The following is a 15,397-nucleotide window of genomic DNA, read 5'->3' as shown; positions in this document are numbered from 1 at the left end:
ACAAGAAAATGGGCCAGCCCATCGACACGTTTAGCCCACCAGCCCGCTTGATTTTGGGCAGTTTTGGGCTTAGCTGTTTTGAGGGGCTAATATATATTGAATTTTTTTTGAAATGAATAAAAAGTAAGCGACCATGTTGTGCCGACATTTGTGCCCAGCCTCGCGGCCCAGGCACGGCCCTAGGTGGGCCACATGCCGGCACAACCTGATTATAACATGCCGGGCCAGGCTCACCATGTTGACGGGCACGCGGGTTATCGGGCCAGCACCGGCCCATTTGGCCACATTTGGGCATAGCTCACTCGTATAGACCGCGTCCACCTGTAGTGTCACTCAGGTCTCACAGGCCATCAGCGTCCAAACGGTGAAAGAAGCCCAAAGAGGGCAACGACGAGGGTTTTAGAGCCCATCCACACCAGCCATGGCGACGGCGGCTGGCGGCGCGCGGCGAGCCCTCGCGGGGCTGCGCTCCGCTTCCCCATCTACTCTGTCCAGAACGTTTTCCAGGCCGGCAGTTGCCCAGTCCCCGGAGCTGGCGGCCTCCGCTCTGCCCCGCGCCCCGCGCCGGCGCCTCGCGATCTCGAGGTAGGTACCTCTGTGATTCTTTTCCTCGGATTGGTCGTGCTTGGACAGTATGGTTTGCTCAGATTTGGCGCGGCCCTCATTCTGCAGGGTGCCGGTGGCGGCGCTGGGCGGCGCGCAGGGGCTGATGCCGCTGCACAGCGCGACGGCATCGGCGCTGCTCACCTCCATGCTCGGGCTTAAGCCCGGGTCTTGGGGTTGGCTCTCCGAAGGTAAAATGACTTAATTTGTCTTGTTGGGTCTCCTTGACATGGATGAGGCGTGGAAATGTTAAAAGTTCAGAAAACGAACTACAGTCATCTAGTGAATTATGTCAGAATTAGATTTTGTTCTCCCTTCTATTAGGTTTGAAGTTTGATGTATCTTTTAAACATAATAGTGCTTCGTTAGTTTTGAACTTTTTGATATATCTGCATTCCCATGTTTGAGATGGCGTCTATTCATGGCCAGGCTGAAATAAGGTGCACTTCAAATATGAACATAGCAATGCCTGAGTTAGAATGGTTGTTGTGGGAAGCGAGTGGCCAGTGTGTGCCTGAGTTTTAATCTAATATCGCTTGGTGTGTCCTTGTTTTGGGGTTAATGGATGGCATTCACTACTTTATCGTTGTTGCTGGCTTGCTCCAAATGCATGCCCCTATGTAGTATGTACCTTCAACTGAATTTTATTGTTTACAGAGGGAGTACAAACCTTGAAATTATCTACTCCGTTCCTAAATATAAGTCTTTAAAGATTCTAGTATGGACTACATACGGAGCCAAATGAGTGAATCTACACTCTAAACTACGTCTATATACATCCGTATGTAGTCCATAGTGAAATCTCTAAAAAGACTTATATTTAGGAACGGAGGAAGTAATTGTTATGTTCTTTAGTTGAGCTCCTTCCTCTTAGCGTATGGCCTGTCGATTTTCTGTTTGTAAGCATTTTGTTAACTGCTTTCTCCTTTTAGAAAAATGTTATGTATTCTCTCATTTATGCCTCTTGCTTGGTTGATTTCATCTTTTCTTAAATGATCAGGTCAAATAGCTTGATCATCTATTAATGTTCTTTACAATACCAGGACAAGGCACATAGTTATAGGGCATATACTGTATAAGAAGTTAAGAACTGACATCCCGAAAGACGGCAATGGCATGTAGAACCAAAGGTTGAAGCCAAGGTGTATGCAATCCTTATACCAAAATAACCGTTAATTTGTTATAGACTGTCAATAATGCTGCATCTTTGCTTATTTTGGTTCACCTGATCACTTGATGAATTTCTTTCCTTACAAAATGGATATGCTACACTGGTAATTAAGCCTGTCATATTGTATTGATACTAGATATTGTATGGAGCATCTTGATACTATCTCTGCTGATGAAAGATGCATGAATTTTATGTTGCTTGTACACCTGCCAATGCCTTTCACTAAAAGCCATCCTTTACCACTGTACTTTGGTAGTTGGCCTTCTGTAATGTGATAGTGGTACTTCCACACGTTCTCTTTGTTTTTTTGTAGTGTTCTTGTTCTGACCCTTTTTCCCCCTCTCATTTGCAACTTCAGGTTTTGCAACGCCTCTATAACAAGAATGGTGCTCCAGTCACCATACGAGAGTCTTCAGTTTAGCCTTCCCCTGGCAGATTCCGATAACACTAGCTACATGCCTTGTGGACTATACCATTGGATTTTTGCTGATGGAATCTGTAGTTTCACTGCTTAAAACTTATGATGACATCGTGTGCCAGTCATCTTATTGCCCTGTGACGATATTCATGGCAAATTTGAAGTAACCTTCTTTCATGATACCAGTTTTTGTTTATCTGATGCATTTTATGATTCTTCGCCCTGAATGCATCATGAAATCCTAAACATACTCAATTCATAACGGCAGTTACATAGCTCAATGGAAAGTGATACACCACATCATTTGCATGAATACGGACTCTCTTTCAGCGTACACTGACTGGTTTGATTTCTAGTCGATATGCCAGTCACAGTCAGTGCCGAATACTATAGGCTAGAGTTTGCCTTTATTTCAAATTCAATATTTTTGTATTAAAAAATCTGTGTCTACTCTGTGCCCACACGTTTCAGGGTTCAAGATCAATGAAATGCGGGTTACATGCCATTAAAATTTATACCATTGAATTTATATTCAAAAAAAGTTCATAATGATATAACTGTCTACATCACATGGCTCGTATGTTTAGTCTAACTGATGGTGAATTAAATCTTGAAATACTGCAAAACGAGGGGGGATTTACTCTTTCACTTATAAAAATAGCATTTTTAATTGTGGCAATGTTTACAAGGCTGAGTTTGATTTGTGACACATCTTTAGAAAATAAAACTAATGGACAATTTGAAATTGTATACAAAAGCTGGATAAACTTATGGTATCATAATAACATGGGTACAAGTCAAAAGGTTAGCTTACTTATTCAGATTTGCTCTTTTATTATTTCCATAACTTTTTGTGTACTTGATACAAAGTTTCGATTATTAAACTTTCCCTGCGACCAGATCTTTTTATGCTGTCTTGGAACCAACAACTTACTTCATGCTATTACTAACACTTATCACTGAGCCGCACTTGCTTTTCAAAAGAAATTGAAACAATCATGCCTGTGACTAGCCAATAGAAGAAAGAGCCACAAGCAAGCCATATCAGCGTCCTGTTTCTCCGCTTTCTTCAACAATGCAAATCTACCTCACTCATCATAACTCAAATACAAATTCGAGTTCTAAATTGATATTTCCTTACCTAAGCAAAGTCTACAGAAAAATGTACCAAGATCTACACTATCAAATATATATGGTATGGAAATACACTTTATAAAGAATCCACTGGAAGTAATTTGGTGTTGCAAATATTGATATGTTTTTTTCTGGAGACTTGGTCAAACTTGAGTTGACATACGAAAAAGTTATCGATTATTTTGGAACGAAGAGAGTACGGGGAAGTCAAAGGATCATTTGGTGCATACCCAAATATATGATATATGTGCCTGCTTTGCTGTATATCTTTGGAACTTTGTCCGCAAAACAACATATACACTGGTCCACGTACGAAATGTCACGAATATTGTGACCTTGGCTGTATCATCGCACCTACAGCCAATATGCAGCCAGACGGTGTTCTCATGCAAAACTGCATCATGATCTTTGCATTGCTTGACTTCATTCATTCGTCGTTGCATTCAAACGATCACGATTGTGTCCTTGCCCTTATCTTCTTCATCTTCCGAGTCATCATCGGCATGCGACACTAAATTTCTATCACTAGGTGGAGCGTTCTGAAATATATCGAACAGCAGATCTCGTATTCGCTTCCGCAGCCCCGAAGCTTGTACGGGCCTGAACCACTTGCGTCCAAACTAAAAACCAGCAAGAGCACAAAAGTCAAGACTCCTGATATTTATACTGAATACAAATAATGAAGCAGTTTAATTTACACCTTGCAAGGCCGCACTCCTGTCAAATCATCTGGTGCCTCTTGAATAAACTTATCGATGTAGTAAAGCATAAAGACACCACAGTCAAAGTCATTTTGCTGCTGGGGCACCTGGCAAGTGGAAACGAAAGGTGGCTTTAGAAAACTGGCACAAAAAAGCACAGTGAAGGAATAGGTACTGTAAAGCCAGCAAGTTCATTGTAATTCAATTCACGACGATCATAAGTTCATATTCTCAAGTAATCAGCTCCTTGAGAACATCATTAAAAACACTATGGTTCTTACCTCGATTTTTTCCTTATGTATATTTGTTGAAAGATGTCTCCATATTGTGTCTGAAAAAGGAATATCATAAGAAGAATCCTTCTGTAGATGGCGCCATTCTCCTATGAGATAGCTGTGAAAACATACAATTTCAAAAGCATGGACAAGACATTAAAATTAGGAATCTTTAGAATGGCAGGTTCCCCTATAGGGAGGGTACACAGCACTACAGCACCCTCCAGTCCTGAATAAATAATATGGATTGTAAATGGTTGGGATCAAGACCATTTTCTCACATAGTATCATGAAACATACCTCTCAATCACGCCAAAAACCTTGTCACTGGAATGTAGTCCTAGAGAGTCCAAGTGAAACACCCTTGGCCCAGATTCTATCTCTTTTGCGGGCATGAAGATAATGGCCAAGCTCCAATGCACCCTAATTTACAGAACAAAAGATAATCGCCATCTTATAAGTACTACCTCCATCCCAAAATATAAGACGTTTTGGTAGGTACAAATATAATGGAGGTAGTATATGATAACTAGATACACTAGAATGTTAACCATTGACCAACAAACACACCCTCATGTCAAATATCAACCAAACAAATAATATATGCTTGGGAGTAGCAGATAAGCACATCTGGTTTCATCTTGCAGTATTATCCAGAGAATAAGAAACTTACTGTCCATGAATTGGCAAAAGGAGGTATGGTGTCTTAAAAATATCTACACTTCTCCACCATCGCCTTAACTTGCTAAACTGCGAGCCACACTCACCCTAGAACAAATGCACAAGTCAGTCAGCATTTTAAAACGTTAGCTTCGAGGGGGTGAAGAATAGGTGATCCCAACATGCAAAAGGTAATAAATAAACAGAGATTTACAAAATGAAAGGGTAATGGGAAGTACGATATTTTCCAGAGAAAAACATATATGAACCGGCTTTCTGGAACATATCATGTTGAAAACAAAAAAACCCATGCATATTGCAATTTACACATTAAACATTCAAATGACTGCCACGGTTTTATACAATTTCTTGGAACATAAACTGGGAATAAAACTTCGCAATACGAAAAACTGTCTCAAGAAATAGTACAAAGTAATATGATTGTTATATTTACATATGCACATGTCAGCCCCATATTTTACTAACCTTATCAGTAAGGTGACATAATTTAAAATAAGCTTTGGAAAATCAATAGAACATGGACAAATTAGTATATGAAAAATAATGTGAATTGAATGACACCAGGGTGTTAACTTTGCAATGAGAGAATGCAGTGCACTACAGCAGAAAGTTACAAGTGTTTATGTGCGCATCGCTGTATGGGAACAATGAAGCTTCCACTTCAGGGCAGCTCATGCACCAACTAGAATGTAACTTCAACCCATGGGTTTGCAAGGACATGTAGTGTTGAACATCATAAATGACTAAATACAACACAATAAGATCAAAGAGCATACCGTCCTGGATAACGCTTTTTCAAGTTTGCTATAGACATATGTATTGAAGATGTACAAGTCGTCACAAGGCCTGGAATTTTTTAGGTACCTGACATTGCCATAGTAGGTATGGACAGAAAACATGTATTAAAAACTACTCCCTCCGTGTAGTGTCAAAAACGCTCTTATATTATGGACGGAGGGACTAGAAAGCATATGATCGAATTTTTTATGCTTATTCAGCTAAACCATCCAAACTAGAAAAACAAATACAACACCAACATTCGATCTTGAAGGGGACACATCACAGTAAGGGGTTGTTTGGATAGCAAATATTAGGCGTTGGTTTATAGAAAATGAGTTTTTAGCTGATTTTTAGCAAAACCAGTTTTACTATTATTTCGGTTAAGAATGAGTTTGTATAAGACTACGTTTGGGTTGGAGAGTGTGTTTGTCAGTTCCTTATTCAATAATGATTCAGAGTACTATTCCTATTCTGCGGTGAGCTTCTTATTTTCCCGACACATTCCGTCGAGGTACGCAAATACAGGAGAGTTGACTCATCGATCTCGCCGGACAGCCGTGTACACGCTCATGTAGAAGCTAGCTACTGAGGCAAGCGCTCGATCAATTCGATCCGCCTGCTGCCGGACGCACGAAATTACGGCCATGAACACGCACACAGATGTAGAATCTTGCTGCCTAGAGCGATGGCTGGATCAATTCTATCGGCCGGCTGCAGAACTCACGAAACGATGCCGCCCACATGTGTATCTAGAAGCTAGCTACCGACGGGAACAAGCTGGATCAATTTGATCTGCTGGCTTCCGAGTTCCGACGCATGTACACGCTCAAGGAGCTGACCTTGGCGGCGACAACGACAAGACGGACGGCGCAGAAGAAGCGGCGGCAGGCGGCAGGCGGCCGGCGGCTAGAGGATGACGTCGTCGAGGTGTGGCACACTAGTGAGAGCCCATCGAGGCTGTCGCCGGTCACGGGCACATCTGCAGATTCTAATTCTTTGGCTGATGAACGTGCCCACGAGGATCAGCGAGAGAGATATAGGAATCGCGTTTATAGAAAAATGACTAATAGTCGTTTTTGTACAAACCTGAAATTCCAGGTTTATAGGAATCCAGTTTTGCATATCCGTGGATTAGTTAGAAGACCCAAACGTGGTTTTAGTCGGTTAAACAGTTTTTTTGTTTTATATAGAACCGATTCTCTATATTCCATCTATCCAAACAACCCCTAAATGTGAGATGTTGAAACGTCATGAATCATTCGATCGGATACACTTGCACTTTTAGTCCTTTATACACATCAAATATGTCTTTCAACCACGCATTCATTAACTAGTCTGTTGGTACTGATAATTCCCTGTAGTAGCTCAGTGATAGAGTGAGTACATCACATAACGTACTTTTCTAATTCTACATAACATTTGATAGTCCTTAAGTGGCATCTAAGGTAAGAACTGCATATAATAAGAAAAGAAAAAAGACATCTATAAATAAATGCAGTTCAGTCATACCCATGCAAACTTTCTAACAGCTGCATGTGAGCACTTGGACGTTGAACTTACTAACAGAAGAAAGAGGAAGATAATGTCACAAGCAGAAAAGAGAAATATTACTTACTGGATGTAAAAGTTTACGACAGGTGATTTTAAAAAAACTTCGGGGTCAAGACATTTTATGTCAGAATATGTCAGCTCGACAGTTTCCGGATCAGTCCTATAAGACAGTAGTAGACATTAGTATGGGCAGAGAATCCCTCTGTCAATACCTCTTAACAGTACATGATTCTTACCTCGATGGATAGTAGATCTTTGATTTGTCCCTACAGAAATCCAATTTGATTAATTAAGCATATAAATGGTCATAGTGATGAAATGTTAACAGGCAGAAACATTATCACTTATTGTGTTACCAATTTACCGTATATTAACAATCTCGACATCAACTGATTTAGAAGGTTCTGTATCCTCGTCATCCAAGAGTACTGTATCCTCGTCATCCAAGTGAACTACTTCCTGACAAAGATAAGAGCATGATTGGAATACATATGTAGAAATCTTAATTCATGTCAAACATTTGCAGCTAAGATTAATGAAATTAATGATAATGATGAAGTATTCAAGCATCAATGACGATCTTCTCAGTGAATCAAATCCAAACACTGTAAATGATTTGATGACCAATATTTGTATTTGGCAGATCTAGGTTTTAACTCGATACATTTATTATTTATAGGAGGGGCCTTCTCTACTTGTTTATGCTAAAAAAGATTTATTATTCAGAAGACATGTTGGATGAAATAACAGAAACAACCTTTGCATTTGTACTCATAATGTTACACCATGATAAGTACTATAACGCTAGTTGTGGATAGCAATTTTAGTTCTGATAATGAATTTCATTTTCATAAGGAGGGAATGGAAAAAACAATACCACAAAACAGTCAAAGAAAAAAGTGAAACAGCTGTCAGCATATTCACCTTCTTTTCGTTTCTTCTATTTAACCTCCGGTATTGGTAGGTATCATTCTTGGAATGGTCCCACCTGCACATCAGAATAATTTATCAGAGAAACAAAATGTTATGTAGGGTACTACGTACCAACAGGAGCTCAAGCCCTCACCCAAGAGCTGTGGTACACCATGGCTACAAACCCCGGCCTCCCATCCAGCACAACTACAATCTACAGTCACGATCCGGGGTTTATACCACATATAGTGGTTTTAAAGACAGATGTTACTTATAAGAATTATTCAGATGCAACTATGTTCCTCTTATAAATTAGAAAAGATAAGGCAAACTTATTCCCACATGGAGACTCCAACAGGTTAATCCAAATAGCTGGCTATGAGGGCTCCGGAGTCGTATATGCATGTTATAAGCCCACTGTTTCATTATTTCACTAACTTCCACCGACAGCTAATGGTGACGTTATGGACTACACAAAGAAGATATAGCATTGAAGATAGATGTGCTTAGCATGCCAATTGCTGCAATGACAGGACATAATCTTTGAAGTCTCTAATGATGATAACAGCCCTCCGGAGACACAAACAAAACAAAGATACCAGTGTCTATGAAATCAGAAAGACACCAGAATTATTTATATTGAAGTTTATTTATAAATGAAACGCAAAATAGTGTAGCTGACAGAGTGACAATAGAAAGAGAAATAAATCAACAAATGGAGACACGCACAAGCAAAATGACACAAGTCATAAATGTTGTACAACAAGAACAAAGTGAAAAGTCTCAGATGCATAAGCAAAACAGACGACAACTAAAGAAGAGATAACATAGCTCATACAACTAATAAAGGTAAAAGAACAGATGAATTGGATCAGCAAACAGGAGTGAATACCTCTTGGTCGAACTCCCAGAAGTGCGATCTTCTGTGCGTAGTTTAGTGGACATGCCCTTTGGCTCAGCAGAGTAATTTTTCTGTTGATCTTCTGTACAGATCTTCATACCTAACTTACTACCATTTGTATCTAAATGTTTCTTGTCAGCAATATTTTGAGAAACTCTACGCCTTTTTGGTTGACGATTCACCGTGTTCGTTGCTCTTTTCCGATCTATCACTTGGGAAGCACGTTTGCTTGTGTTAAAATGGCCTAGCTCATCAGTGAATGCTGCTTCGCCCTACATATAACCAGGAAAGTTGTCAAAATGTTTGTAATTTGTAAATACTAACCACAATAGTATCGTAACATACAAAACTAGGAGCGAGGACACTAAAATGCATACCTTGCCATGGCAATGCCATTTATCAGAAAACCTGCTGCAGTTGATGTGGTCACTTTCCTCTGCAAAAGAAATGGCAAAGGTACATTGATGACTGATAAAACATAAGTGGCACCCATCAGACAGTTGAAGGCAGGAAAAAGGAAGGTCTTAGATCGACCAACCACCAAAAGGAAGACCTAATAAATGAATCCTAATGCTTACTGATCAGGTGCATTACGCCATTGAAATATCCAAAAGGGACGTGCATTTTTTATATCAACAAAATATGATTATGCTGGAAACATGGTACCATAGGTGTTTGTTGACCTTGTAAACAGACTGTCTAGAGCCTGAAGCATCTATGCTCCCTCCCATGTAAGGAAACATCCATATCTTGTCAAGCAGTATACAACATAATGAAATCAGTTGACCACCACTATCCATTATAAGAACTTCCTAGAAAGTCCAAATCCAAATTCAGCTATATGCTAGCTAGTAGCTACTTCCTCTTAAGTCTTAACAACATCTAGCATCAGAAACCATGAACGATAACCAAGTCTCGGTACTGTTTATGTATTCTGTTTGAGAGATTGGGATAGCATGCGTTCATTAAAACAAGAATATTGAATTAGCCAATAGTTTAACACCTCCCCTCCAATGCCCAAATCACCTTCAAACCATGCCATACGGCCTTCTTCTACATGGTAGTTATCCCTATGGGTTTCAGGTGGCCATCAGATGGGTAAAAGAAAACAAAACAGCATATGTATCTGATATTACTTAAGGTTTTTTTAAGTGCTAGGCGCTGAGAGAGCATTTTGCCTCCACTTATAGTGCAATAACAGCTTAAGCAGCACCTAGGCGTGCTTAAGCGTTCTGTATGGATGTCATACGGAGAGGAACAAGGGCACACCAAAAAAAAACATTTTTCAAAGCATGCAAGGCATGTATAAATGTAAAATAGCAATTATGTTGGGAAAGGAGAGACGAGGAGTAACTCAAGGTTGGGGAAGAGAAGCCACCAGGCTCCAGCCTAGACAAGGAGGAGTCCGTGATCGGGGGAGAGGGGGAAGGACTGGTGGCGTGGTCGGGGAAGGGGAGCTCAAGGTCCAGCGGCACTAGGTTGGGGAAGATGGGTGGTGAGGTTGGGGAAGAAAGCCCCAGATCTGGCGGCGCAATGTCGCCTTGCTCTCCTCTGTTTGTCTCACTCGGCTCTCCTTCATCTAACCCTAAGGCATCCGAGCGCTTTTTTCAGCGCTTATCCCAAAAGCAAAGCGGTAGGCCTCCACTCAGAGCTTAAGCGCGCCTAGGCGTACACTCAACTTTTCACTGATATTCTACTGACGTGCATTGCATAAACAACTAAACAGAAATAATAAAGCTTACTGAAGGTGTAAGGATCATCCCCACTGGGTGTCTGCGCTGACTGTCTCCGACCCGTGTCAACCTAAAATAATTAATGAAAACCACAAAGTAAGGGCATGGATGAAATATGCTGACACATCCAATAAAAGTATGCTCACAAATAGGAATATATTAGGACGGCCCAATAATACCGCCATAGAACATAGCAAAAGTAAATTGTTCAGAAATATTATTAAATTCCTTGTTAGTTGCCCTGATTGTGAAGACACAACATCTCATTCACATGCCCATAACACCAAAGAACTGATGCTTCAAACACATTCAAGATAAAAATGATATATCGTGGAACAGAAGACGTTTGGCACAGTGAACTGAGCGCTAGCTCAGTGGTAAGGGCACTGTCAAGCGTCCCGAGCCAGCCGGGTTCGATCCTGCACAGGGAGCTAATATTTCAACCGAGATTCTCGCTTCTATAATCAAAGGCCGAGGGGTCCTTCCCCCTATGGGCTCATTTTTCTTTCCATCAAAAACAATGTTTGGCAGAAGCTGCTTATGTGCCAACTTAACTGCACAAGTCTGCAACCATGGCTTAGAACTTCCAGCATCCCACTTTCACAAACAAGACAACATATACTTTCCTTAACTGAATACAAAAGGGAAGAGCACAAATCTGCAGTTAATCAAGACAATGAGGCTATTGAAAGTGGGGCATCTAGTATCACTCATCACACTGAATACTACTCCCTCCGTCCAAAAATACTTGTCATCAAAATGGATAAAAAGAGATGTATCTAGAACTAAAATACATCTAGATACATCCCCTTTTCTCCATTTTGATGACAAGTATTTCCGGACGGAGGGAGTATCTTTCAAAAGAAATTACTTGACTGACAATAGGCACCTGAATCGCTACCCAACATAATAAATCGGACATCACCAAAGGCTAAACTACTAGCCAGCATTTAGAATTTAATTACTGAAACAAAACAAACTTCCTGTCACGAAGAGATAGAATGCAGATCAGCTGATAAAACACCCCTTTGGTCACGCGCGATTTCACCTTTGCAACATAACCATCGATAATCCTCACATACACGAATTCAGATTGGGGCAAAAGCACGCAGTTTGGAGAAAAATCCCCGTGAAACGATATTATGCAAAGCCCACATTATACTCACCTTCCTCGGCCCGGCAGCGCGGCGGCGATCAAGCTCTTTCTTCATCCTGCAGAGGAACTTACGCATCTTCTCGCCGCCGTCAGGTACGGATAGGGTCCGATTACCGCTCCAGTGCTTGATCCTTTCCTCCAGTTTTTCATCAGTGAATCTCTTGAACTCATCCGGATCCCCCTCACCACCGTCGGAAGCGCCATCGCTCGCCGCAGGGGGCTGCGGCGTCACACGCGGAGAGGAGGAGGCGACGATCTCGACCTCCGCCGGCGGCGAGTCGAGGGGCATTTGCGCCCGGTCGATGATTATCGGGCCGTTCGGCATGGTCGGTGCCGCCGGGCGGCGGCGGGCGGGCGGTGGAAAACGGGCGGAGGAGGGTTTTATTCCATACGAGGGGAGAGTGCGGTGCGGCGGGTGCAGGAAAGGAGGAGACGAAGGGGAAAACGAGATTTTTCGAAAATCGAAAAGTCGGAGAAATCCCGAGAAATAACCTCCGACTGATATGCTGCCGCTTCAATCCCCGCCTCAAAAACGCAGTAATGCGTCCACCTGCCTGGCGTGGCGCCTGTCCAATTTATGCGCACCTTCTTGCCACTGTCCACTCAACGTGGCCTACGCAACTACTAAGGCCTCCTTTGATTTGATTTAATTTGGAGGAATTTTATAGGGTAGGATTCATATATAGAAAAAAAATCCCTTGGTCATTTCTAGCCGATCCGCAGAATTTAGAGTAAACGACTGAGTATTTCTCTTTCTCAAAATAGGTTTCGTCCAGCTTTATAAATAAAGCAACCATCCATACAACCAACATTCAAACGTCATAGCAAATACGGCTGGGCAAACAACACAATCACGCTCAAAAAAGCAAAAGAGAAATAATAAAAAGAAAAAACATCGAGTGGCGGCCCACAGAGGCCCTACGAAGAGGATAGCGGGTCCTACGAAGAGGTTAGGCGACACACGGTAGTCAGAAGCGCATCCAGCATGAGTCCGGGCCGATCACGGTCGTGTTGTCTAGAGAGTGGGTGCCAGTGTTGCAGAAAAGTAAGGAATTTGAAGGAGTCAGAGGCTTGTCGCAGAAAGATCCGCTCAATCACCATTTTATTACGTGTCATCCATGACGTACAGGACATCGCCGCAAAGATTAGCCAGAATAAGCGGTGATGCCACTCGTGCTGTGTAGCTTTGTCCTGAAGAAACTCCTCAAAGTCCAGGGCCTCCCAGTCGAACCCCAGAGCCTCGCGGGCGAAATTCCAGAGGACCCATGTTGTCGTGCACGAGAATAGGATGTGAGTCCCGGTTTCCAGGACCACACAAAAAGGCACAAGCCATCACCCGGGCCATGCCGCTTAAGCACCTCGGTCCCCGAGGGAATGCGGTCTTGTAGTAGTTGCCACACAAAAATCTTAATCTTCAAGGGCAGTGGTGCCTTCCACATAGGGGAAAGAGAGGGGATGATGGGCGACCGGCATAGTGCCTGGTAAGCCAAGCTCACCGAGAACTCACCCGAAGGAGTGAGGCTCCAAGAAACGGTATCTGGATAATCCAGCAACACCGGCGGGAGGGCAGCCCGCAATCTAGCCCACCCCTCAGTTTCCACTTGCCCAAATGTGCGAGGGGACAGGATGTTCCACTACCCATCATGGGATGCCGTGGAAACCAGGAGCGTCGGGTCCGCGCAGATAGCGAAGAGACCAAGGAAGCTCACCCTAAATGGCTCGCCGCGCACCCAAGGATCCAACTAGAATTGGGTTCCTTCCCCATTTCCTCTAGTGAAGGAGACCCCTAGACGAATATCCTCCTTGATCCGTTGGATGGATCTCCAAGACTGGGAACCCCCCGAGCGAGAGCAAGCTAGGAGAGGCTCACCCCTTAGTTTTTTTTTTTGCATGAAGCAGCTGCAGCTACAAGCCGCCCTCGCCTTGCAAGATCCGCCACACCCATTGCAGCATGATGGGGACGCTCATGCATCGGGAGGCCATAATACCTAGTCCCCCTGATCCTTGGGAAACATATGTCCACCCATTTGACCATATGATACTTCAGGCGGCCATTCGCGGCCTGCTAGAAAAACCTAGCAAGATCCTTATCAAAGGATCTATGGACACTAGTAGAAAACAGAACTTTCGTCCTCCCCTTTAGTCCCGGCCTGGTTTTGGCCCGAGACTAATGTGACCATTAGTCCCAGTTCCAACGGCTAGGAGCGGACGGGGGTACGGGCATCATTAGTCCCGGTTCATTTTGACCTTTAGTCCCGGTTTGTGATACAAACCGGGACTAAAGGGGTGGTGGCAGGCTGGCGTCAGCCTGGGGCCCCCACTAGTCCCTTTAGTCCCGGTTTGTATCACAAAACGAGACTAGTGGTAGACCTCTAGTCCCGGTTTGTATAACCTGCTACCTCTTTTAGCACTGCGTTGGTTTTCCCCGAAGAGGAAGGGATGATGCAGCAAAGTAGCGTAAGTATTTCCCTCAGTTTTTGAGAACCAAGGTATCAATCCAGTAGGAGGCTACGCGCGAGTCCCTCGTACCTGCACAAAACAAATAAATCCTCGCAACCAACGCAAATAGGGGTTGTCAATCCCTATAGGGCCACTTACGAGAGTGAGATCTGATAGATATGATAAGATAATATTTTTGTATTTTTATGATAAAGATGCAAAGTAAAATAAAGGCAAAGTAAATAGCAAAGTAAATAACTAAGTAGTAGGAGATTAATATGATAAAGATAGACCCGGGGGCCATAGGTTTCACTAGTGGCTTCTCTCGAGAGCATAAGTATTCTACGGTGGGTGAACAAATTATTGTTGAGCAATTGACAAAATTGAGCATAGTTATGAGAATATCTAGGTATGATCATGTATATAGGCATCACGTCCGAGACAAGTAGACCGACTCCTGCCTGCATCTACTACTATTACTCCACTCATCGACTGCTATCCAGCATGCATCTAGAGTATTAAGTTAAAAACAGAGTAACGCCTTAAGCAAGATGACATGATATAGAGGGATAGACTCATGCAATATGAAGAAAACCCCATCTTGTTATCCTCGATGGCAACAATACAATACGTGCCTTGCCGCCCTTACTGTCACCGGAAAAGGACACCGCGAGATTGAACCCAAAGCTAAGCACTTCTCCCATTGCAAGAAAGATCAATCTAGTAGGCCAAACCAAACTGATAATTCGAAGAGACTTGCAAACATAACCAATCATACATAAAAGAATTCAGAGAAGATTCAAATATTATTCATAGACAGACTTGATCATAAACCCACAATTCATCGGTCTCAACAAACACACCGCAAAAAGAAGATTACATCGAATAGATCTCCACAAGAGAGGGGGAGAACATTGTATTGAGATCCAAAAAGAGAGAAGA

General features: G+C 42.5%; 2 protein-coding genes across 2 annotated transcripts; one reads left to right on the top strand and one right to left on the bottom strand.

Moving 5' to 3' along the window:
- The first annotated feature begins 329 nt into the window (after positions 1 to 329).
- LOC125548573 (uncharacterized) lies at positions 330 to 2,374 on the top strand. The gene is made up of 3 exons (XM_048712143.2): positions 330 to 585; positions 673 to 794; positions 2,133 to 2,374. The coding sequence occupies exons 1-3, from the start codon at positions 422 to 424 to the stop codon at positions 2,150 to 2,152; spliced, it is 306 nt and encodes a 101-aa protein (XP_048568100.1). The 5' UTR covers positions 330 to 421; the 3' UTR covers positions 2,153 to 2,374.
- A 1,106-nt stretch (positions 2,375 to 3,480) lies between these two features.
- On the bottom strand, positions 3,481 to 12,537 carry LOC125544664 (uncharacterized). The gene is made up of 14 exons (XM_048708411.2): positions 12,027 to 12,537; positions 10,870 to 10,930; positions 9,505 to 9,563; positions 9,119 to 9,399; positions 8,239 to 8,302; positions 7,679 to 7,773; positions 7,551 to 7,580; positions 7,379 to 7,474; positions 5,760 to 5,847; positions 4,976 to 5,070; positions 4,603 to 4,725; positions 4,309 to 4,420; positions 4,027 to 4,134; positions 3,481 to 3,946 (listed from the first exon to the last, which is right to left on the bottom strand). The coding sequence occupies exons 1-14, from the start codon at positions 12,339 to 12,341 to the stop codon at positions 3,770 to 3,772; spliced, it is 1,704 nt and encodes a 567-aa protein (XP_048564368.1). The 5' UTR covers positions 12,342 to 12,537; the 3' UTR covers positions 3,481 to 3,769.
- Between the last annotated feature and the right edge of the window lie 2,860 nt (positions 12,538 to 15,397).

The sequence above is a fragment of the Triticum urartu genome, chromosome 3A (assembly GCF_056163025.1).
Source record: "Triticum urartu cultivar PI428250 chromosome 3A, HENAU_Tu73, whole genome shotgun sequence".
In the NCBI taxonomy this organism is placed as follows: domain Eukaryota; kingdom Viridiplantae; phylum Streptophyta; class Magnoliopsida; order Poales; family Poaceae; genus Triticum; species Triticum urartu.
The sequence above is the reverse complement of the archived record's forward strand: the minus strand, read 5'-3'. Positions and strand labels throughout refer to the sequence as shown.